This window comes from Dipodomys merriami, unplaced genomic scaffold (assembly GCF_024711535.1).
Source record: "Dipodomys merriami isolate MVZ:Mamm:240054 unplaced genomic scaffold, mDipMer1.0.p SCAF_16, whole genome shotgun sequence".
Classification (NCBI taxonomy): domain Eukaryota; kingdom Metazoa; phylum Chordata; class Mammalia; order Rodentia; family Heteromyidae; genus Dipodomys; species Dipodomys merriami.
In genome coordinates, this window is record NW_027202937.1 from 7,111,363 (window position 1) to 7,134,756 (window position 23,394).

The following is a 23,394-nucleotide window of genomic DNA, read 5'->3' on the forward strand; positions in this document are numbered from 1 at the left end:
CATCTTTAAATGGATAGATTAGTTAATCTGCCTGCCTTCCCAAAGAAGGCATTAGGTGAGTCACCCCTTAGCAGAACCCACAAAAACACTGAGTGAAACTAGGACATAGGAAAAAAAAGACTAATGGCCACATTAATGAGCAAGAGCCTATGATTTTTGCATGCAAGTTTAGAGTTGGAGTGGCAAGGAAAGTATCTTGGAGACAGCTGAAAGCAGCATCTTTAGGAAGATGGTGTATGCTGCAAGGAACCATGGCTCAGCTTTCCCTCTTCCTCCTCCTCTCTGCCCAGCTCTTGTCAGCCTGAATGTTGATGTTGCCCAAGACTGAATAAGAAAGCCTGAATGTGCCTTGTTACTTCTTACTTGTTGAAAAGGTATTAGGGCTTTACAAACCTACCACCTTGTATCAGAAATTAGTACTCAGTGTTCTCAGTTAGAAAGCTAGAATGTCAAGGACTGAGCCAGTGCCATGTAAGTTTTGCATCCAGTTAGGAAGTTTGGGGTGAAGAACTGACAGCCTCTTCTAACACATTCTCTCCTCCCACCTCCCCACTGCCTCTACACATGAGTATTTGTGTCTGTGTGCTAGGACAAGAAGGAAGAGTGAATGGAAAGGAAAGTAGGAACCCACCTAGGAAAGAGTACAAAATGGGATTTTCAGGACTTCCCTTAGAGGGGAAATGTTTTTGCAGCTCTTTACTTAGAATCATAGTGTTTTAACACAATAATAATTAGCAGCCATTTACTTGGATATGGGGCATTTTAATATTTTATTTAAAATCTAGTTTACAGTCACTACAAGAAAAGCTATGAGATGAAGTATCTTCTAGGACAGTTCTGTGTGGCAGGGTTATCACACTGTTTCTCACAGATCCAGCACACCAAGGGTGCTTTGCTGTCCGGTTTAATGTCATCTCTTCAGCTAGTGAGCAAGGAAGTGAGCGGGTAGGCGCCTCCCTCCCCCTTCTACTCTCGAAAGGTTAGCCTTTCTTCAGAACAGTACAGGTTTTCCTGCAACATCTGTCAGCCTGGCAACGAGCACACCCCAAGGAAATGATGAACATTTGAAGACCATCTAAATACTGCAGGGAACCTTTCTCTCCCTTTTCCTCTCCTCTCCCTCCTGCCTCCCCCCAAGAAGAGTGGGACAGACACATGGCATTTTCACTCTCCATCTCACAGATAAATTATAAGCCATTTGTATCTATAATTTCTTTAATGAGTTTTGATTTGCTCCTTCCCTTGTGTTAGCTCTTGCATCTTGAAAGCAGCGCCTTCCTAGAAGGCAGCTGTGGGCAGACTCTTTGTGATTAAAAGAGACCCCCTAGCCACTGTACTGTTAACCCAAAAGGCTTCTTTGGTCTAATGACTCAGATGATCTTGATCTGATGCAGTAGGTCAGAAATTGCTGTCCCCAGCAAATATCGACCAGGAGGAACTGCTTTCTCGGTTATTCTGAAACCGCCAGCTGCATATTATGCTTGCAGGTACTAATAGTATTTTGCAGGTCAGTAGAATCGTTATTGGCTCTTCCTTCCTTTATCCCTATCTTCTTACAATTATAAGGTAGCACATGAGCTTAAATGTCTCTCTTCTTATGTAACACACAGACTGCTGAAATGCCAGTCACACCTATCTTTCCACACTTACAGCTAAGTACTCCACATTTGGGAAGGGCCATTTTGGGATTTTGATTGTGTGAAACTCAAAATGCTTTTGTAAACCTCATTGAACTTAGCTCTCCAGGGACATAAGAAGATAGGGAGAATGAGTTCAAATCCCTGTTCTGCCAAAAAAAATTTATTTAAAAAATAAAGAAGATAAAGAGGAAGACAGAATTGCTTTCTATAAGGTTGAGAAACTACCTGGGCTTGGTTAAGTGACTTGCTCAAGATTGCCTGAGAGATGTTCACAGAGCTGAAGTTAGCTTTCTGGGTGCCTAGTTTCCAGGCTATTGCCTGGTACAGAGTCTCCAGAGGAGAAAGAAGAAAGGGAGGGCATCATTTCCCCTCAGACTTAGAGTACTGAGGTGTGGTGAAAGAGAGCTAGATCTAATGCAAAAATAAGATTCTCCCTAACAGACAGGTATGAAAATATTTATCAGGAATATCATTTAAAAATACTGTGTTCATTTTTTTATTTTCCAGAACACTGAAAACAGTAGCAAAAGGCTCTTTTTAAGTATTGTACTTATTTCAGACAAGGCTCATTTCCACCATATTCTGTAAATTTACTGAAGACAATATAGCATGATTCTATTTCCTCAATCTAGATTCACTTTGACCTCCTGAAACTAGTGTAAACTGTGTTTTAGAGTGATAACTTTTACTTTAGAAGTATGGATAGAGTTTTTTCCAGCATTCTCTATTTGTTGTTGCTGTTGGTCAGTTGTGGGGCTTTAATTCAGAGACTAGGCTCTGTCCCTGAGCTCTTTTGCTCAAGGCTTTGAGCCACCCAGCTCCACTTCTGATTTTTTTTGGCGGTTAATTGGAGATAAGAGTTTCACAGACTTTCCTACTGAGCCTGGCTTCAAACCATAATCATCAAATCTCAGCCTCCTGAGTAGCTAGAATTAGGTGTAAGCCACTAGCGAACCAGGCTTACTCCAGACGTTTTTTTTTTTTCAGCTGAGTGGTCCAATCCCCTTAGGACCATTGCTTGCCCAGGCTGCACAACCACAGTCACCTAGAGGATTTTCCAGCCCACTCTTTGCCCTTCTGGTGCCTCAGACTACAGCTGAGATAGTGCCTGGAGGCAAGTTATTCCTTCAGGAATCCTGTGTGGCTTGACTACAGGCTCTTACTTCTGAGCCAGTGTTGTAAACTTCTGGCGACCTTATCCACATACATTCGGAGCTACTGCCAGACCACATAATACAGATAGTGTGGAAGTGCTAAAGTATTTGAGAACTGGGTATCATTGCTAACCTTTCTACCTCAAAAAGCTGTAGCAGAGTAGAGTTGGAGGAGCTGATCTGACCAGAGCATGTTTTCCATATCACCCACAGGCCCATGTAATGTTTGAATACCTCACTGATGCTAGAGTTTTTAGTAAAAACACAAACTTTATAGTTATTGATGCATTGTAAAGAAACATTAATCAAGCAATTAAGATCTGTTTGTGACTTCAGAACTAACCTGGTGTATACTTTTAAAGTTTGAATAAGGTGTAGCCTCCAGCTTAAAGAAAAGCTACTGCTTTATTTTTTTATTTTTTTGTCAGTCATGGGGATTGAACTCTAGGCCCGGGTGCTGTCCCTCAGCTCTTCAGCTCAAGGCGAGTGCTCTACCACTTGAGCTACAGCGCCACTTCCGGTTTTCTGGTGGTTTATTGGAGATAGTAGTCTCACGGTCTCTCCTGCCCAGGCTGGCTTTGAACCGAGATCCCTCAGATCTCAGCCTCCTGAGTAGCTAGGATTACAGGCGTGAGCCACCAGTGCCCGGCTGCTACTACTTTATTAAAGAGGTAATTTTTAAAAATAGCTTACAACTTCAGTGTGGCTTTTAGTAATCTTCTGTATATGCTCTGAGGATGAGGAATCTCAGTTGTAGTGATATTTCTGGTCTTGGGTAGCAGAATTTTTGTGACCTGACAAGGCTTTTAAATGGGTGTCATGGACCAAGAATTTGTTAATTTCAATATCCTTTACAATATAAGGAAAAATAATTTCATGTAAAATATGCTCTGCTCAAATTCATTGAGATTTTCAACCTTGAAAACCCAGGTCCAGTATGTTGGATTTTTTTTTTTTCAATTACTGGCCTAAATAACTTTGATATGTTTAGGAAGCAAATAACTTATCTTTCCCTGATAGATTATGTCCAGAGAAAAGAAAATCACCCCAATGAGATGTTACCTTATTAGTTCAAGCACATTTGAATGTTTGAGCCATCTTTCTTACACCTGAAATGCCTTTGTCCTCAGTTTCAAGGCTGGCAGATAGTGAGTCCTTCTTTGATACCCTGCAGTGCTTGCTGCTGCTAAATAGCTGATGCTCCTCTTCCTTGAGGTTTTTTGAATTGAAGATTTTCTCAGCTAAATATCCCAGCATTTTAAGTTCAGAGGAAGAAAACTGTAGTTAAACTAGCCTAGTGAGAGGGCCTAGGGAACTTGCACAATTGAGACCACCTCACCCTATCTCCATCCCTGAGGATAACCTTCTCTGACTTCTCATCTTATAGAAAGTGGGCCACTTCTTCAAAAGAGTTTAGAGCTATAACTTCATGATGTCTGTATCTGTTTGGGGTGGAGTGCTACATTTTGAAGTTTAGAAAAGTGTTACTCCCCCTCCACCCCCCACTCCTCTCCTTGGCGGAGATAGAGTCCGGTATGCCTGGCAAAGCAGAATTTCAAGATGTGGCCTTATGTGTGCAAACCCAGTAATGGAAAAATAGGAGCTGGTATAAGAATGATCAGAATATACAGATTAATCCTATTACAACTGATAAAAAGAAAAAAGAAAGAGAAGGAAGAATCCAGTATCCAACAGGCATAGCCTGTTTTCTTCCAATTTTTCTGCCCTTCCCACAATCCCTTTCCCCTGCAAGGCCAAGAGAATCAAGTGGTCATTCCCGAATCTTTTGGGACTGTGCTTGGCAGAGGCAACTAGAAAGCTTTTGGAAAGGAGCTGCAAAAATGTATGCTACCTATAACTGATTTTTTTTTCCTCTTAGACATGTGATATAATGTATGGTTGAAAGTGATTTTCCTTTATTTGATTGATAAAACTAGGAATTGATGTAGCTCAAGTGTGTGTGTTGGGGAATACATTTTTTTTGCAGTGTTTTGATAGTTTCCAGGAAAGATGAGCTTGTTCTCTAATTAGCTATTGTTCTTTTACAGCTGTTCAGACACAACAGCTGTGGGTATTTTTCCTTTTAGAATAACTCCACAGAAGGCTGGATTGCAGTTGGATTGGAAGCTTGTGTGATCAGCAACAAGTTCTTAGATAAGCCTGGGACCAGCCACAGGGTGTTAGTTAGCCTCCTTCAAAAACAAACAAACAGTAGGACTGTTGAGGAATGTGTAAGCAGAACGTTAAGCTAAAAACAGCTTTATTTATCTTTATTATCAGAAAATAATTTGTATCCTAGTCTTGGCAATCTACTAAGAAAATCTGAGAAAAAACCTATTGTGAGACTTGTTTGCCATTGTGAGCCTCTTTGCTGTTAGAAAACAATTTTTGTAATGAAACAGCAAGGGAAGTATTGAGTAAGCCCTCCACAAGCACAGTTTTTGAAGATTACAGTCTTCAGTAAGTTGTGTATGTTACTTCATTTAAGAAAATCTACTTCAAGTGGGTTTTCCTACCTCTCAAAGGTTATCTCTGGAGACAGTTAAATAATATGTCAGTCTTATCTTTAAATATAGCTGGTACAGGTGGCCCTAAGGTCATGTCCTAGTGAAGTAATACTGCCTTAAAAAAAATTTATTACTCCTGAATTCAATTTACTGGCAGGCTGTTGGGCACCCCTGGTGCTACGTAAGAATGGGGAATAGTAAAATTATTTTTAGATCTCTCTTTCTGCTGTTCCTCATAGTCTGGGCTATTCCAGTATTCACACACTTGCAGAATGTATACACTTTGTTAACATGCAAGTTTCTCATTCACCAGCAGCAAATTAAATTTGTCTGAGCAGAATTGTTGTGTGCACAGAGGGAGAAAAGTAATTTCTGCCCAGGCAGCTCCCCTTTGCCTTCAGCTCCTAATACAAACGATTGTAGAAGGCATATAGCTGAAGGGTGGCAGAGGAAACCCAGGATGAGACAGACGCAAGATGCTGGGTTCTGGCAGTATGAGTTTGTAAACAAAGTGACACAAATTGGGGCAGAAATTCCAGTGAGACAAGGAAGAAACTAGAAGACTGGAGATGAAGCACAAAGCCGAGTCCCATCCAGATGGTGTTTCTAATAAACTTATCAGACGCATATGAAAGAGGGTAATGAACATTCAGAACGGGGAGTGGCCCTATCCCTCTGGGAAAGAAAACAGCTTGGCACTTTTTTGGGTGGCAGTCAGGTGAAATCACTCCACCTGAACATATTTAAACCATTAAGCAGTAGGTACCCGGCTAAGCAAACCAGAGTTTGTGCTTTCAAAAACAACTACCCGTAGCCCAAGTAGTTCTTTTCAGAAATGGAGAAAGTGGCCTCAGTACATTAATAAACACAATGGCAATATTCCGGACAAGCTTCTCCTTCTAGGTTCCCTAGGTATATCTGAAGCAGATAGATAAAAAAAAAAAAAAGACCTTGTATAGCCTTTTCAAACCACATTGTAATCTACATATCTCCTTCCCTCTTGCCCTCCAAAATGACTTCTGTCAAAAACACTTCATTTTACCATAAGTAACCAAATTTTATGCATGTGGGCCAAATTTTCAGAGAAGTTGGAAGGGCAGATAGAGGTGTGTGATGATTATATAGCAGCTCTTCTGCATGGGCACATTTATTTTCTTTTAATGTTTAGGTCAAGACCCAGAAACTGATCATACTTTATTTTTCTAAGAAAATGTTCACTGTTTTTACTATTTTATTTGGTACATTTTAGATCTTTTTAGCTATTGCTAAATAACTGTGGTTAGCAAGGCAAAGTTCTATAACCTAAATAGGCATGATTTTCTGGGTGTGATCCATTCATTCAATTGATCTTGATTCTTTCTCTCTTTCTCTCTCTCTCCCCCTCCATATATATGTATATGTATACTTATGGATGAATACACACATACATACATGCATACATACATACATACACATACATACAATGAGAATGTAGCAATGAATAAGAACCCGAATTCTTGTACTTTGGAAATGTATTCCAAACCTCTAATAGGTGAGACTGACATACTTCTTTGGATATTAAGAGTTGAGATGATGCCAAGATCATTTTCTCATCTTGGTAATTTATAGGAGGTCATCTTGCACTGAGTCTGTGCCGAGATCCCTGTCCTCTTCTTTATCCTCACTGGCATCATTTGGTCATTATACTTGTTAATTTGATCCATGATCAAAAAGTAAGAATGAGAATTAAGAAGGTAGTGCTCTTTTGATGTTGTAGCCTATGAAGTATATAGTAGAGTTGATTATCAAATTGCTAGCAGTTCTAGAAAAAGCTATTTTTTGAAAAGAAATGTGGGACTTGAGGTCGATTTCATTAATCTAGTCAGTTTTGGTGTATACATGTGGGATGTGTCTAGATTGGTCTCTCTTCGTAAATCTAGACTTTGACTACCAAACATTAACAAAAAACTATATCAAGACCATGATAGAAACAATGATATGCTATTATTCAGCACAGAGGAAATAAGATTCCTTGTTAAGTAAGCAAAAGTCATTGATGTAACATGTATATTAGACTACATTAAGATTCTAGAGGGTCAAGAGTATATTATCAAGCAAAATTGCTTAGAGAAAATGTTAGAGACTGAGAGTATCCTTTTTAATATTCCCTTTTATAAAAAGGCTATAAAAAATGGAATTTGAGTGCCTGTTCAAGCCTCAGGAGACTGAGGCAGAGATAGATGGAGCATTTGAGACTAGCCTGGGCTATGTAGTGAGACCTTATATCAAAACACAAGCAATAGTAAACAAACTGGTAAATGTAGGTAAATAAGTCTAAACTGTATGAAGTAATGGCTGGATGGGGAATATATAACAAAGTAGAATTAAAATTTTAGATCACAGTGACAAGCTGGGAATTGATTGATATTAAAAAGTGTTGCTGTCATTAGAAGATACTATGTAATTTTTAACTTTAGGCATTGTTAAGTCTGAGATGGCTGTCCAAAGTTTAAGAATAATGAGAAGAAATGAGATATATGACATCTAAACCAATCAGTAGCGATAACTCATGGGGGAAATAAAGGAAACTTTTTTTAAAAGACAGTATACAGCCTTTCTTTGCCTCATCTTGAGTGCTAAGAATGCACCACTATGCCCAACAGAAACTATAAATTTGCTAAAAAATGGGAACAAAGTGAACAGAAAGCTAAGGGAAACAAGAAACTTTTTAATAAAAAGTAAAACTATCCAAATATATTAGTAACAACAATTTATGTAAGCCATATAAACCTTCCAGTGAAAAGACAAAGGAGACTGGATATTTTTAAGCAATTGTATGTTATTTATAAGAGTCAAGAAAATAGAAAGTGGTTCTAAGAAAATAGTAACAAAGGTAAAGGTGCTATAGTGATTTAGCATCCCGATAATGTAGACATTGGAGCAAAGGTATTATTGGGAATAAACAACACCAGTGTATAACAATGAAAGATTCAGCCCACCAGAAAATAAAACTTAGATGGCAAAAGTGAAACAACATGGGCAGGTGGCTCAGTGGTAGAGTGCTTGCCTTTCATGCATGAGGCCCTGGGTTCAATTCCGTAGTACCACATAAGCAGAAAAAGCTGGAAGTAGCTCTGTGGCTCAAGTGGTAGAGCTCTAGCCTTGAGCTGAAGAGCTGAGGGACAGCGCCCAGGCCCAGAGTTCAAGCCCCACGACTGACCAAAAAAAAATTTTTTTTAATTGACAGAACATATATAGAACCATGCAGACCTCAGATCAAAGAATACACATTCTTTTCTGGCACACATGCAATGTTAACCAGAATTAAGCAAGTAGGAGGCCACAAAGCAAATCTCAAATCCTCTGAAGTAATATCTTATAGAACATATTTAATGCCAATATATTTGAAAACTTAATGTGTGCATTTTTTTTCCTGAAAAGACCAAGAATATCTAAGAAATTTTTGAAGAAAAAGAAGAAAAGAGGGCTGGTTAGGTGGCTCAGTGGTAGAGTGCTGGTCTTGCATGCATGAGGTTCGATTCCTCAGCACCACATAAGCAGAAAAAGCCAGAAGTGGCACTGTGGCTCAAGTGGTAGAACGCTAGCCTTGAGCTGAAGAGCTGAGGGACAGTGTCCAGGCCCAGAGTTCAAGCCCCATAACTGACCAAAAAAAAAAAAAAGAAAAGAAAAGAAAGGTGGAAAGGAGAGGCACTAACCTTAGGATATTTTAAGATTACTATAAAACTATAGTAACTTGAAGGCAAGGCACTCATAAAACAGAATAGATCTTATAAACAGATGCAAATATATAAAGGAATTTCACATGTGATTAAAAGTAACAGGTTAATAAGAGGAATGTGAACTATTTATTAAATGACACTTGGGAAACTGCCCATTCTTCTGAATATAAGATGAAGATTATACCCATCTCACAGTATTCAAAGATAAATTCTAAGTAGATTAGAGAACTAAACATGAAAAAGAAAAATCTGGGGGCTGGGAAGATGCCTCAATGGTACAGTGTTTACCTTGTATGCATGAGGCCCTGGGTTTGATTCCTCAGCACCACATAAGCAGAAAAAGCTGGAAGTGGCTCTGTGGCTCAAGTGGCAGAGTGCTAGACTTGAGCTGAAGAGCTGACAGACAGCTCCCAGGCCAAGTTCAGGCCCCACGACTGAAAAATCTGGCTGGGTGCTGGTGGCTCATGTCTATAATACTAGCTACTCTGGAGGCTGAGATCTGAGGATCATGGTTTGAAGCTAGCCTGGGCAGAAAAGTCTATGAGACTAGCTCCAATAAACTACTTAGAAAAAGCCAGAAGTAACTCGGTGGCTCAAGTGGTTAGAATGCTAACCTTGAGCACAAAGAGGCTCAGGGACAGCGTCCAGGCACTGAGTTCAAGCTGTAGGACTGACACCAAAAAAATAAAAATCTGGAAACTTTAAGGAGAAAATATAGGCAAATATTAATTTGTGAAAGAAAGGAAATCATAAAGGCAAATATTAAATATTTCAACTCAATTATATTGACCTCCAAAAGCTTGGTATTTTATAATTCAGTTAGAAAATTAACTGGAAAATAGACAAAAGATAAAAATAGGCAGTTTACTGAAGAGATGGCAAGTAAGAGAAAAAATGTTCAAATTTCTCTGACAAAAAGTGAAAAACTACAAACGCATTGATGAATCATTTCATACTTACTAGTCTGATTTTACCAAGAGTTGGTGACAATGTGGAGCAGTAAGTCAAGAGTATGCTTTTTTTTTTAAATGATGACTTTGGTGAACAATTTATTAAGACGTAGAGAACCTGAATGTAATATATCCATATCACTGTGTCCAACCACCGGTATGTATAATTCAGCTTCTGTGTGTATCTTTGTACTGACATTTATGATATATAGATATATATCATAAATAGATATCATATATGTATATAGATATATAGATATATACTACATATTCCTTTAAGAAACTCTTACCCAAAAACCAGAGGACATTTGTTTGCCAAGAAAACAGTAGTGATGATCTCAGTGTCCTTCAGCAGAACAGATAGTTATTTTGGAATACTCACACATTGAAATATACCTTGTATAATTTAAACAAATGATTTAAACAAATTATTAGCTTTATTGTCTACTGAATGTTTCTTCATCCTGGTTTAATATCTGTGATAGGCGTAACTATCGTTTCTCAAACACACATTTTTTTTTCATCCTGGGCTGGATTACTTTTTCTCCCTACTTAATCCTTGGAGGTTAGGCAGGCCATGTGACTGGGCTTGGCCAATGAAATTTTCAGCTCAAGGTGAGCGCTCTACCACTTGAGCTACAGCGCCACTTCCGGTTTTCTGGTGGTTTATTGGAGATAGGAGTCTCACAGTCTCTCCTGCCCGGGCTGGCTTTGAACCGAGATCCTCAGATCTCAGCCTCCTGAGTAGCTAGGATTACAGGCGTTAGCCACCAGCGCCCAGCTAGATGTATGTTACTTTTAAGGAGAAATACTTTCAGAGCTAGTGCTTTGTTCATTCTCTTTCTACTGCTGCTGTGATTGAGGAAAGGTCAGTATGAATCCTCTTGTCGCTAGGATCCCTGAGTGATGAAATGAGCAGAGCCACCTGGATAATTGAATACAAAATGAGACTGGAAAATAAATATGTTACATTTGAGCCACTGAAGGGCTAGGAGCTCTATGTTCCTGCAGCATAACTTACCTAGAGTATTGTTTACTATCTTAGTTCAATTTACTGTGTATCTTATTCCCTCTCTTCCAAATTATAGAATACTGGCTCCTTTCTAGGAGATAAAGATACCAAGACTTACCCTCTAAAGTTAGTTATTCACCTCTGTTTTGTTTCAAAGTCATCAGAAACCTCTCTGAGCCCCATTTCTGTTAGGAAACTGTTCTTAAAGACAATTTTATCACTATTTTGTTTGCTCCTTTGGAATTAAGCTTAATAGTCAAGGGATTCATCACGGGAAAACCCATTTCTCCCCCTTTCCCTTCTTCTCTCTCTTACTTCTTTATTTGTGGATGACCTTACTCATGTATAGAGAGCAAATCAATTAGTAAAGGATGTCAGATGAAGGCTTAAAATACAAGCATGTCCAACTTTGGGAAATAACTGTATTGCTTAGAAGATAGCTGCAGAATCACTACTTCACATCATTATAAAGTTACAAGGGTTTGGGCTTGGAGGTATTATTGCTTGCCATCTTTTCAGAGATTCTAACATACTAAAAAGTAGAGCAGGTTAATGTTGTAGCTTTTGGTCAAATAGGTTATATGTCTAAAGAAAATATAGATTTTTGGCTGAATAGCATAAACATATAGAGAAGGCCCGTGGGACTTAAAATGCTCTTATCTTTTATTATCCCTTTTCAGTGTTTAGAGAATCCCATCACATTGAGCAGCCATCGTTTTGTGGGAGCTCTTGACTTTTTATAAATGAGCAGGTTGATAGGAACTTGAAGTGGAAAGAGAGAGAGAAAGAGAGTAAGAATCAAAACACAGCTGTTTTTCCAAGATACAGCAGTTCATGAACAAAGGCAAGAACGAACATATGTGTCTCAGTGCACAGAATAGTAAACAAACAAAAGAAGGAAATGGATTTACTGAGACCAATTGTATATTCTAAAAAGGAATTAATACGATGTCCTGGATCACTTTATGTATTGTAAAATTTTGAACTTACAAATTTTCTATTCTCTCTCTCTCTCTCTCTCTCTCTCTCTCTCTCTCTCTCTCTCTCCTCTCTCTGATATTATATCAATAGCTGGGCCAGGGGTTTAGCTCAACAACAGAGCTTCTGCTTTAGTATGTGGGGGGCCCTAGATTGATCTTCAGCAACACACACACACACACACACACACACACACACACACACACACACACACACACACACACACACACACACACACACACACACACACACACACACACACACACACACACACACACACACACACACACACACACACACACACACACACACACACACACACACACACCCTCTTAATTGTTTAGTAGTTTCTTGTTTCAGTTATATTCTACAATGTATAGTCTCTGTATTTTCTAGGTTATCGTGTTTCTTTGTAATAAAATACTTTAGGACTTATTGCTACACATGGTTTTGTTTATTCCAACCTTAGGTTCAACCTAAAAAAATTATTTGGCTCTTAAGCAAGATGTTATAGTTTGCATTTTATTATTGGTTTGAGATGGTAATTAATTTTATTCTGAGCATGCTGTTGGGATATATGTACTTCACATCCTGATGCCAAATATTGTGTTTGGATTCACAGTTCCCATGGAGAATGTTGCAACAATTGCTGATTGTGCCAGTGTGATTGAAGGAGTCAGTCGGAGCCGAAATGCCTTGCTGAATGGGGACACTAAGAATTATGATTGGGACTCTGGCTACACGTGTCACCAGCTAGGGAGCGGTGCAATTGTTGTTCAGCTGGCACAGCCATACATGATTGGGTCAATACGGTAAGATTTCTTTGCGTTCACTAGTTAAAAAAAATTTTTAATGCATGTGAAAAATGCTATTTTGGCAAAATAATGTTTAAGAGGACAAGCAAAGAGATACTAAATGTTTTTCTTTGTTAGTAAAAGACACCAAAATTCAACTTTTTTTTTTCTTTTTTTTGATACCGAAGTTTGAACTTAGGGTCTCAGCTTACTTGCTTCCTTACTGGACTTGAGCCACAACTCTAGCCCCTAATTCAACTTCTGGGGACTAGTAAAGAGGCCTTTTTTTGGTACAACTTGGTTATGAAAAATGTCAAGAGAGGTTATATGGATGAAAAAAACCATTTTCAACTTTAATAAATACTTTTATAAAATTCAGATGACCCAAATATGCATGACTTTTGTATTTGTTTTATTGATTATTGTTCATTTCTTTTAAGAAACTTTACTTGATTTATAGGATTATACAATTTGTTTTTTATTTTTACATTTTTGCTGGTATGGGGGCTTGAACTCTGGGCCTTGCATCAATTCAATTTGCATGCTCACAGCTGGCATTCTACTGCTTGAGCCATCCTTCCAGTCTAATTTTTTGCTAGTTAATTGAAGATGGAGTCTCTTAGACTTCCAGTGAGGCTAGCTTGGAACCTCAGTCCTCTAGGTCTCATCCTCCTGAATAACACAGATTATAGTTGTAGCACTCCTTAGCTGGCACTGCCTACTAGTGGATTATATAATTTTGAAGTGTGAGTCTGGTGATGCTCTCAAAGAGTGTATGCTTAGTTCACTAGAGCCCTTTGGGTCTTAGATTATTATTTTCTTTCTTTCCCTCCCTTCTTTTCTCCTTCCTTTTTCTTACCTGTAGCTCCTAAAGAGCTTCAAAGGGGGCCTCTTGAAGGGCTCATGTAAATCATGTCTATCTGTCCATCTTCTTTAGTCTGCCTGGCATAGATGTGTTAACAGTACATGACTGCTTTCCCCATTGTGCTCTACTGCATTTTAGTCTTTCCTGTTTTCACCTGAAAGAGAGAACACAAAAAGTCAGACAATAGGAGTCTAATGGGCACAGGTTTGTTGCTGTTCAGGCTAATAATCACAGAGATTAATGCTGCTTATTTCTGCAGACACCTGAGGAGTAGACAGTCCATTTTTTTTTTTGGTGACTTCAGAGTGCTAGATATCTTTAAATTGTGATCCCCTTTTTCTGAAGGGCCACCTCACAAGCTGAGTACCACAGGCAACAAGTCAGAGAGTTAGCAACCTGGAGTTCAGACTGAAGGTTGGATTAAACTCAGTTGCTCTTAGGAAGAGGGAAACAACCAGCCATATACAATCTCAACAAGCTACTGGTACAAATATACTTTTTTCAAACCACAAACACCCTCCTTCCTGTTATTTAGTTGCATGCATTAACTAAAGTACTCATCAATTCATCTATTAAGTGAGCTATTCTAGAATTTTGTCAGGGATGTGAAATGTATTCCCAGTATATTTTATCCCTCTTCACTTAAAAAAACAAAACTGGAAAACAGTTGTCCTTCCTTTGTCTTCCAGCACTTTTATGGTCTCTACAATTTCTTCAAGATTACCAATCGTGTCTCTGAGATTACATCTGCAATTTCTTTCAGCAGGCTTGGGGTGTAACTCATCTGAGCCAGGAGACTTGAAATCATTTAAATTGACTAGATACTCTCTTTCACTTCACCTATTTGAGACTTCAATTTTCTCTTTATTATGTTTGTTCTGCCATTTCTAATTTGAAGACCAGTCTTCTTGCCAATGAGGATTGAAGCAAGCAGGCAGCTTAGTAGCTCTACCAACTCTCTTTTAATGTTCTTTGCATTCCATTCACTTACCTGGTACTCTAGGCCCGCTTTTTCCCAATCTAAGAGGGTTCAACCAGGATGGCTTATGTAGGTTTTATTATCTTCCTCCTTCCCACACCAGTGTGATTCCTCTTTCCTGTGGATCTTACCTCTTGTCCACGGCCCTTCAAATCTCATCGTGCTGTTCTCACTGCTTGCATACTCATTACATTCTTGTTTGTGTCTCCCTCTCCCTTCCCCCCACCCCACTTTTTACTGGAATGTTTCTATTCTACTGTCCAGATTTTACTCTTTGGGAATACTTCTCTAGCCTGACATCATTTTCTGGGCATACTGAGACAGCCCCTTCAGCCACATGCACATTCTGTATTAGAACTGTGGTCACAGCAGTTATTTATAATAGTTTACTTACTGACCCCACCCAGCATCAGCTGGTATATAATAAAGTCTATGGCAACTGAATAAGCTTTTCATGACTGGTTGAATGTTCCAATGTCGTTGACTGCCAAGACAGAAGGGAGAAATATAACAGGTTTAGTAGGAAATCTATAGTTTCAGATCCAGCAGGGACCTCATGAAGTCATTACTGGGGTGACAACTCAAACAGAAAATACACAAAGCCATCTTGGCTTTTAGTATCAGTGAAGAATCACAGATGTTGAATCTGACTCCAGGAAAATATGTCATTAGGGTTTTAAGCAAGAGAGAATGGGCCCACTTGCTTTTCTTTAAATGTGGAATGAAAATGGTTCCCCCCAAACAAATTTGCTTTCCTTACTTGGTGGGGTGGTAAGATGGTGAGCAGGCACACAACTAAAGGCAGAACTGTGTATCACAACACAGTATGAAGCATCCAAGTTCTTTAAGCCCAACTATTGTTTTTTCAGTAAAAAAAAAAAAAAATCCATGCAACTGAAGCTCTGTATAACTAGCTGAGCGTTCAAAGAGACACGTCTTGGTGAAACTAACATTATGTTGTCAGGAACTGCATTTGCCTCTTCTGTGACATTATTAAGAGAAAAGAGAGAGAGATTTCCTAGCCACCAATGCCTGTGGACAATGCTGGATATCTTGGCAGGCTGCAGTTAGCAGCAGCTGATATGCCCAGATAGACATTTATTGATATGAAACTAGATCAGTGGCACTTCTTCATGGAGATGGGTAATTGGCCAATGACAGGTTGATTAGTCAGTGACATTTGACCCATGGCTTCTATTTCTTGTGATGACTGACTTGCTTTCCTAGTCACTGTATCTGCAACAGCCCTGGGATTTAGAATCAACACCTACTGGGAGAACATTACAGAGTTGAGACTCATTGTTTCCTCAGCTTGAAAATTTGGTATCTCTTCCAACCCTGGTGAGGTAGGCTATCATGTGGTTCTCAGGCTATAAAACTCAGGTTTCTCTGTGATTGGTGATGTCACAGGTAATGAATTACCTTGATCATTGTGTTCTTTATTCTGTAGAGAGGACACCATTGTTTTGTGGATAAGATTTCTTTTTACCTACAGAAAATCCTTTCTTCCTCTCCTGAGAGTTTGCCCTGTGTCTGGATAGGTATGCAGATCCTTTTTTTCTGGCACAAAGTACTTGAATATGCATAAGGTCTCAGGAGCCCAGTCCTCCTAGTGTGTCTAGTACCAGTACCATCATTTCCTTTCATTCATTCAACAACAAGCATTTACTAAGCCTCTATCTCTGTGCCAAGTATAGTGTCTAACAGACACTGAGGGATACAGCATTGAATAAACAAAATATTAGTGGTGTCATAAAATTAACACTCTACTGGGGATAGGAAACAACCAGTAATAATAACATAATAATAATATCATTTGTAATATTTTAGCTATTTGGAAGTACTGTGAAGAAATCAAGAGGGAGGAGGAAGAGGGGGAAGAGACTGCAGTTTTGGGATGCGTGCTCAGGGCAAGTTCACTGAGCAGGGTGATACTGAGAAAGCTAGCTGAAGGATGGAAGAAGCAAGCTCCTTAAGGATCCAGGATGTGCACCATAGACAGTGCCAGGCTCTGAGGTGGGGCCACCCCTGGTGAACTTCAGGAAGAGGGAGTGTGGGGGGGGGCAGGAATGGTAGAAGGCCTGTGTGCCTCCACCTCTTCTCACTTAGCCTGCCCAGCCAGCTTCTGGAAAAGTAAGGGCAAGCCTCCTAGTCGCCACCATTTAATAGGGAAACGCTCCTTTATCTTTTGCGCTTTCCCAAGACAGTGTAACTGAGAAGTAAAGGAGCTTGTCCTTGTTGCTAGGTTTATAGGCACAACAAAATTTACTCATTTTGTTTTAGAGAAAAAGAAATTACCTGGAATGTGCCTTAAAAGTGGATAATTGAGTTGTAATTATATCATTTCTATGCCATTTTAAAAACATTAAAATTTAAATAACAAGAAATCTTCAGAGGCCTGACCACATAAAAAGACCAGAGCAGAGTCATAATAACTAACCAAATCTACCTAATGTCTTAGTTTATAGTCCCTCTGCCACCTTAGTTTAAGACTTATTATCTTTCTACTTGCTAATCATGATATCTTGTTAAGTGTTTTCAGAATAGGATGAGAAATCAAATATGCTATGCATTAAGTACACCTGTAACCCAGTCTTTTCCAGCTAATAAATGCCACCAGCACTCTGTTGAAACCTTAATTATAAGATAGTCAGTTAAATTAACAATTTTTATAGCAGCTTGAAAATAATGGTTTTGTAATGGACATGTGCAACAGTGCAGGCAAAACACCCATGACGCTCTGCATAGCAAACTTAATTTTAAGTAAATAGGCTGTCCAAAATTGAGATGATGCCAATGGAGGACACAGCTAAATAGACCCAGATTCTCTATAGGTGTTGTGAGGATTAAATATTTCTAGTTCCTAAGTGGGAACATATATAAATGCATTATTAGTACAAAATGAGTATCCAAAATGTGTTCTTGATAGGTGTTCATAATTTCTTTAGTCTGTGGGTATGAAACTCTTTTACTTTGGAGAAGGGGAAAAATTCTGCCACTTATAAAAGGTAACCTAGCACAGTGTGTCTGAACCACAAATAATTTGTTTGCAGTTATTAAACACAGATAAAAAGAAATAAGCAAATGATCCAAGGGAAGGAAAGAAGTTAGGAAAGAAGGAGGAAGAAAGGAAAGAGAGAAGAGGGAGGGAGGAAAGGAAGGAAGGAAAGAAGGAAGACAGGAAGGAAGGAAGGAAGACGGGAAGGAAGGAAGGAAGGAATCTGTGTCCCACTATGCTCATTCAGGCCTAGTTTCTTGGTGACCCATCAAGTCCATTCTGTATTGAGCTGCTCTTTCCCAATTGCCTGGCTATAGCCTACTGTAGGTTTTCTGTTCAGTTTTTAAATTTCTGTGCCCCCTTTGATTCTCTTCTCCTTGGGCTTTCCACTCTACCCAACTGTTAATTATCTTCTTCTTACTCAGAGGAGAGGAGTCATAGCTACTTTATAACACTAAATAAAGGCTTAGTCCATAGGTTGGGGCAAGGACTTGGAGCTAATGTTTCAAAGAAGCCTTGATAATTATTTGAGTATTTTCTACCACTATGCTGCCCTTCACAGATAATCTCAAATTGAAGATAATGATTTTTTAATACCGTGATGAACTTGGGTTTTGGCAACAGATCACAAGTGCCTACTTCGGCACTGTGTGCTATGAGTACTCAATAAGCACTCATTGACTGAACTGACAACTTCCCGTGTTAGTGCAACTAAAGGGAGTTCTATCTATCAGCTAAATTGGACATCATATTTGCTCAGTGTGTCTGATCTAAGTGTATGTGAGGAAACTGTTAAAGATCTGGCACCCCAGCCAATGACGGAGATGAAGCTCTGGAGTTAGTCGTTAACACAGGTGAGGATGCCTCCCTCCCTCCTTCTGTTCATTCCATTTCATTCCATCTGAGTGCGGCACAGGCAAGAAGCACATCTATTTACATTAAGACAGCCTTCTTTGCAATCTAGAGAGCCAGAAATTTCCTTTTTATAGTCTGAAGAATACAACAAACATCTAAATATATGACTCCTCTGCCTTGGATTAAGATTGCCTATAATTCTAGCTGAAATTGGAAAGATATGTTACAAAATTTGCCTTGTATCAGTCATGCTGAGCGTCATCTGTCACAGCCTTGAGCTGAGGAATTTTTTCTTGTCTCACTGATCCTTGATTTATTTGCTAAGTGTTGTTTCTCTGAGAGCCAATCTGCATCACATTGAAGTCTTCCCTTATCACCCTCAGACTTCAGAGCTCTGGTTTCCAGAAAAATCATAAAAATAAGGAATCATATCTATGGTCCCCAGTAGATAGATACTGGATCTAAACTGTGTGAATACTTAAAAGGCCAGAAATCCTGGAGGCTGGAAACCAGTAGCAGAGTTTAGGCACATGGGAATTTGGCCTCAGCCAGTTTCATCCTAGAGAAATTTCAAGACCAGAAAATATTGCTATGGCAACAAAGTTATGTATGAAAAATACAGAGGGATGCTAGAATTCCAGTGTTGTTTGGAAGAGCAGGAAAGGTTAAATGCCCCTAAAATATGTTTGTGTATATGATTTACTTTACATGTCAACCATTTGTCTCTCTTGAGTGATTGGGGAACTTGACAACTAGTCATCTTAAAATATGGCTGGATATATGAAAAGAGAAATCCTTTTTTTCTCTCTCAAAGATGAACCCTTTAAAAAGATACTTTTACAGAGGATTCAGCCTGGTTTTGCCTCAGTATTTGAAACATAAACATATATTTAATAATTATTCAGAACTGCTATTTAAGATCCTTCCTAAACACTCACTATTCATTTTAAAAACCAGAAATACTCATTCACCCTAGAAGAGCAAATGAGTGTAACTTACTGTGCGTTAGCTCCTAGAAGACACCTTCTTGAGTGTGCTTTGGCAGATGTTATGCATACTGCTGGCCTGGGGCGAACCACATAGGGTCACAGGAATGTGGTCGCTCTCATGAGAGCTAACAGAAGCAAAGACATTTCAGGAAGCTGATGAAATTTAGGTAGATCAAATTGCTTTAATGAAGTTTTGACAGTAAAGTAAGTAAAGCTATTGTAAAAACTGATGAAGGATCATAGCCACATTTTAAATTTAATCCTTAAATTAAGCCAAAGTAGTAATCTACCTTGAAAATCTCATTGCCTAAGCAGCCTGAAATCAGACTCTTTTTCCACAAGAACCCAAATTTGTCACCTTGTTAAGATGCTTTTGGTGTATCTTAATAGCTGCTCATGTCAGGAATCCCCCCACACACACACAACCCCACCCCAAACTTAGCCCTTTGTATACTAGAAAACAGAGTCATTTGACAGGAACATTTTTATATATGCTATTCAGACCAAGAAAGTCTTCTGTCTCCTCTTCTGGCCTTGCCTAGGAATAATAATTATGGTGACCAGCTGGCTGTCAGGTGCTCCTCAAGGACTCCTTCAGCATTTCTCCTGGACACTCAGGGATTAGCTCTCGCTGAGGAATCATTTATTTTCTGCTGCGTTGCCTCTTTCAATAATGTATCAGATTCAATACAAAAAGTATTGGTTACATAGATAAATGTAGACTATGCTTTTCTGCCTGGATTTTCTTTCCTTGCTGCCCTTAAGCCTGTGATAAGGATCCTCTTTTTTATTCCTTCTGAAACCATGCCCCTCAATAATGATGGCATCACCAGTCTGTGACATGCTGCTTTTAATCATGACCATATGCCACCCAAGATGATTTAGGTTTTCCATACAGTTTAATTTTTAGAAATGGCTTAATGGTTCTCCCAGATGGCATATCTTTCGGCAGTTCTTGAGTATTAGCTGCCATCACTGTCTTCATTTAGGAGGTGAGAAACTCAAAAGAATACTTGGGCTAAAGTGTAGAGAGGAAGCTGGCATTAAAACTCCAGCTCCAAAGATTACATTTGTTGCACTGTCTTATACAGGCCACTGTAGCCCTCAAAGAAAACAAGAAAAGCCTTTGCTGCACCCTCTGATTCAGCCCGCTCCTAAAACATCCATTATAGAAATTCCTGTTAAATGTTGCAACTAAAGCTTGGCATTTGTTTTTATTACCAGCACTCATTTGCTCCAAAGGAGGTTGTATTTGGGTTGCATTTGGCTGAAAATAACAGAAAATCACATTGAGAAAGACTTCTTTTTAATTTAATTTTTGTTTTGCTTTTGTTTGTTTATTTTGGCCTCACATAACAAAATGTCTACAGGGATATGGTTCTTCTATTCAGTGAGCATGCCATTTTCTTGGTCTTATCCACGTGTATTTTTGCCCCAGAGAAAACAAGACAACTGCTTTTGTCTTAATCACCATGTCTGAGTTTAGGCAGGAAGGAGGAGAATGGCAAAGGGATAAAAGGATAAAAAGCTTTACCCTCCAAGTCTGTCCCTTAAGCAAAAGGAGAAGCCCAGCTGACTTCCATTTACGATTATTAGATGGCGCTATGTAATATAGACAGCCCCTAACAGGTTGGCTAAGAAACTGAAGGCCATAGTAATAGATTGATTCACCTAGTGAACAAGTCTGCCACATATCCCTGCCTTGTACTGAATATGTCACATCTGCTTTGGAGTGTAAAAAAAAAAACCCAAAACTTCTATTTCATGAGTTCTGCTTATTTTATTTTTATAAACAGCTTTGTTGAGATGCAGTTCACATCCCACACAATTCACCCATTCAGCGGAAGCTGTCTTTCCCATTTATCTTTTAGATTTTTTTTTTTCAGTGCTGGTGGTTAAACCTAAGGCCTTGAACATTCTAGGTGAGAGCTTTACTACCAGACTACACTGCCAGCTTTCCTTATTATTATTCATTTATTTGATGGAGATGAGAAAGATTCCCACTCTATAGCCCAGGGTGGCATTGGACTCATGATTCTCCTGCTTTTGCCTCAAAGTGCTGGGATTTCAGGCATGCACCACCATGCCTTTGTCTATTAATTTTTTAAAAGTTATCTCTTTTAGCCCATAGCATCTGGGTATTTCCAAAAAAGTACAGTGATAGTTATGTTTTATATTATTCTCAATTTCAGAAGGTACTGCTTACTGTATAATTCTGACCCAAAATGAGAGGCATTACTGATTATATATGGTTGATTTTTTTTTTAATTCATGAAATTACTTCCTAAGAAGAACTTTACATTTCTGTTACAAATGTTTAATCTGGCTTCCCTTAAATGATCTGTATTTTATCAACATAATGATAAACCATATATATAAAGTGAAGCTTGGGAAGCAGTCAAGATCTTAAATTTCTCACTGTTCAAATGGAGAATAGTGATTAGAGATTAGCTTAGAAGGAGAATGCTGGCTTACTATGGAAGAGCTCTAGGTTCTATCCTAGCCCTATTAAAAAAAATTAGAGGGAAGGAGGCATAGATAGAAGAATATCAGATGGAAGAACTTTTTAAGTTGAAAATCCATACAGAATCTGATAACCAAATATACTTGCTCAACAAGGCATCTGTTTACTTACCCAAGTTATAGAGAGTTGTCTATTCATATGTACACAAAAACTTCTAATATCAGAAGCTTCACTGAATATTCATGTTATCTTGTAGTGGCAAATTAATTATGTCAAAAGTCCCTCTGGAGATAACATTTCAGTGTTTAAATCTGGAGCTTAACAAGCCATGTCCTCCTGCCTTGGAATGAAAGGATGTATACAAGACCTGTGACTTTCAAAGATGTGTCACTGACTCTAGTCTGTTCCTGTAGCTTCTTAGGGGATATAGTAAGTAGGCATTTCTGTTTTGGGTTTGGGGTTTTTTTGTTTTTGTTTTTAATAGGATTACAGTGGATGGTCTGGCTTTGGGGATTTTTGAAACTAGAAGTATAGTCACTGGAAATATTATTAAAGCAATGACATAATTTAAGTTGCTGGAGAAGAAATTCAAATGTTCTTTAGTTTCCTCCCCTCATTTCTTTCTCTACACTTCATTTTTGTTAGTTTGTCATTTGTTTATTTGTCTACAGTAACTAGGATAAGACTGTTGATTCTTCCCAGGGACAACTCAGTAGTAGTCAGTGGGGAGCAATATCTTTCCTATATTCACCCTGATTTTCTGGTACTATAGTATGTATTGTATTGATTCTTCTTTAAATTTTAGTGTTAAGAACCAATAGTAAATTTTGAGTGTTGAAGAAGGGACAGAGTAAGTCTCTTTCTCACTTGTTTTGCTTTGAACTTTCAGTTATTTAAACCAACTTGGGAACAAGAAGTACCCTTTGCCTAAAAAGTTTGAGCCCAAATTTCTATTAGCAATAGAAAAACTTTTAATGTTTTTTTTTTTATTGTGAAAATACCATACAGAAGGGTTACAATTACATGAGCAAGGAAATGAGTACATTTCTTTTCAAGCATTGTTGCCTCCTCCTTTGTTTTAGCAATAGAAATTTGAAAGATTCACTTGTCCACTGAAATTTTCCTTGGCATATGCTTAGTTCAGGAACCTTAGCACAGGGGTGGGTGGAGCTAGATTGATAGATCTTGTTTCTAAGTCCCTTTGTTTCCTAATAGGAACAATGTCCCATTTAATGGTCCACTGAAATCAATGTGAATTTCATCAATTATCTTCCTGATATTTAACCCTTCTGTGTTATTTCTTTCTGAGGTTAACAATATAGCTAAGCACATTTCATCAAATACTGTCCGTAGGAACTCTGTTAAGAATTAGTAAGGCGTCATCTATAGAAAATTCATGGTAATCAGAGAAACAATATTGTATTGATAACAACCTTTCTAGTAAAATAGGAAAATGGCTTTGTCACGATGGTGCTCAATAGAGTGAGATT

At 38.6% G+C, this 23,394-nt stretch overlaps 1 protein-coding gene across 1 annotated transcript in view; it reads left to right on the forward strand.

Moving 5' to 3' along the window:
• Positions 1–23,394, forward strand: part of Btbd9 (BTB domain containing 9) — a 333,829-nt gene that overhangs the window by 234,371 nt on the left and 76,064 nt on the right. The window contains exon 8 of the mRNA XM_070023845.1: positions 12,583–12,772. Within this exon, the coding sequence (XP_069879946.1) occupies positions 12,583–12,772 (190 nt within the window). The remainder of the gene's footprint in view (positions 1–12,582; positions 12,773–23,394) is intronic.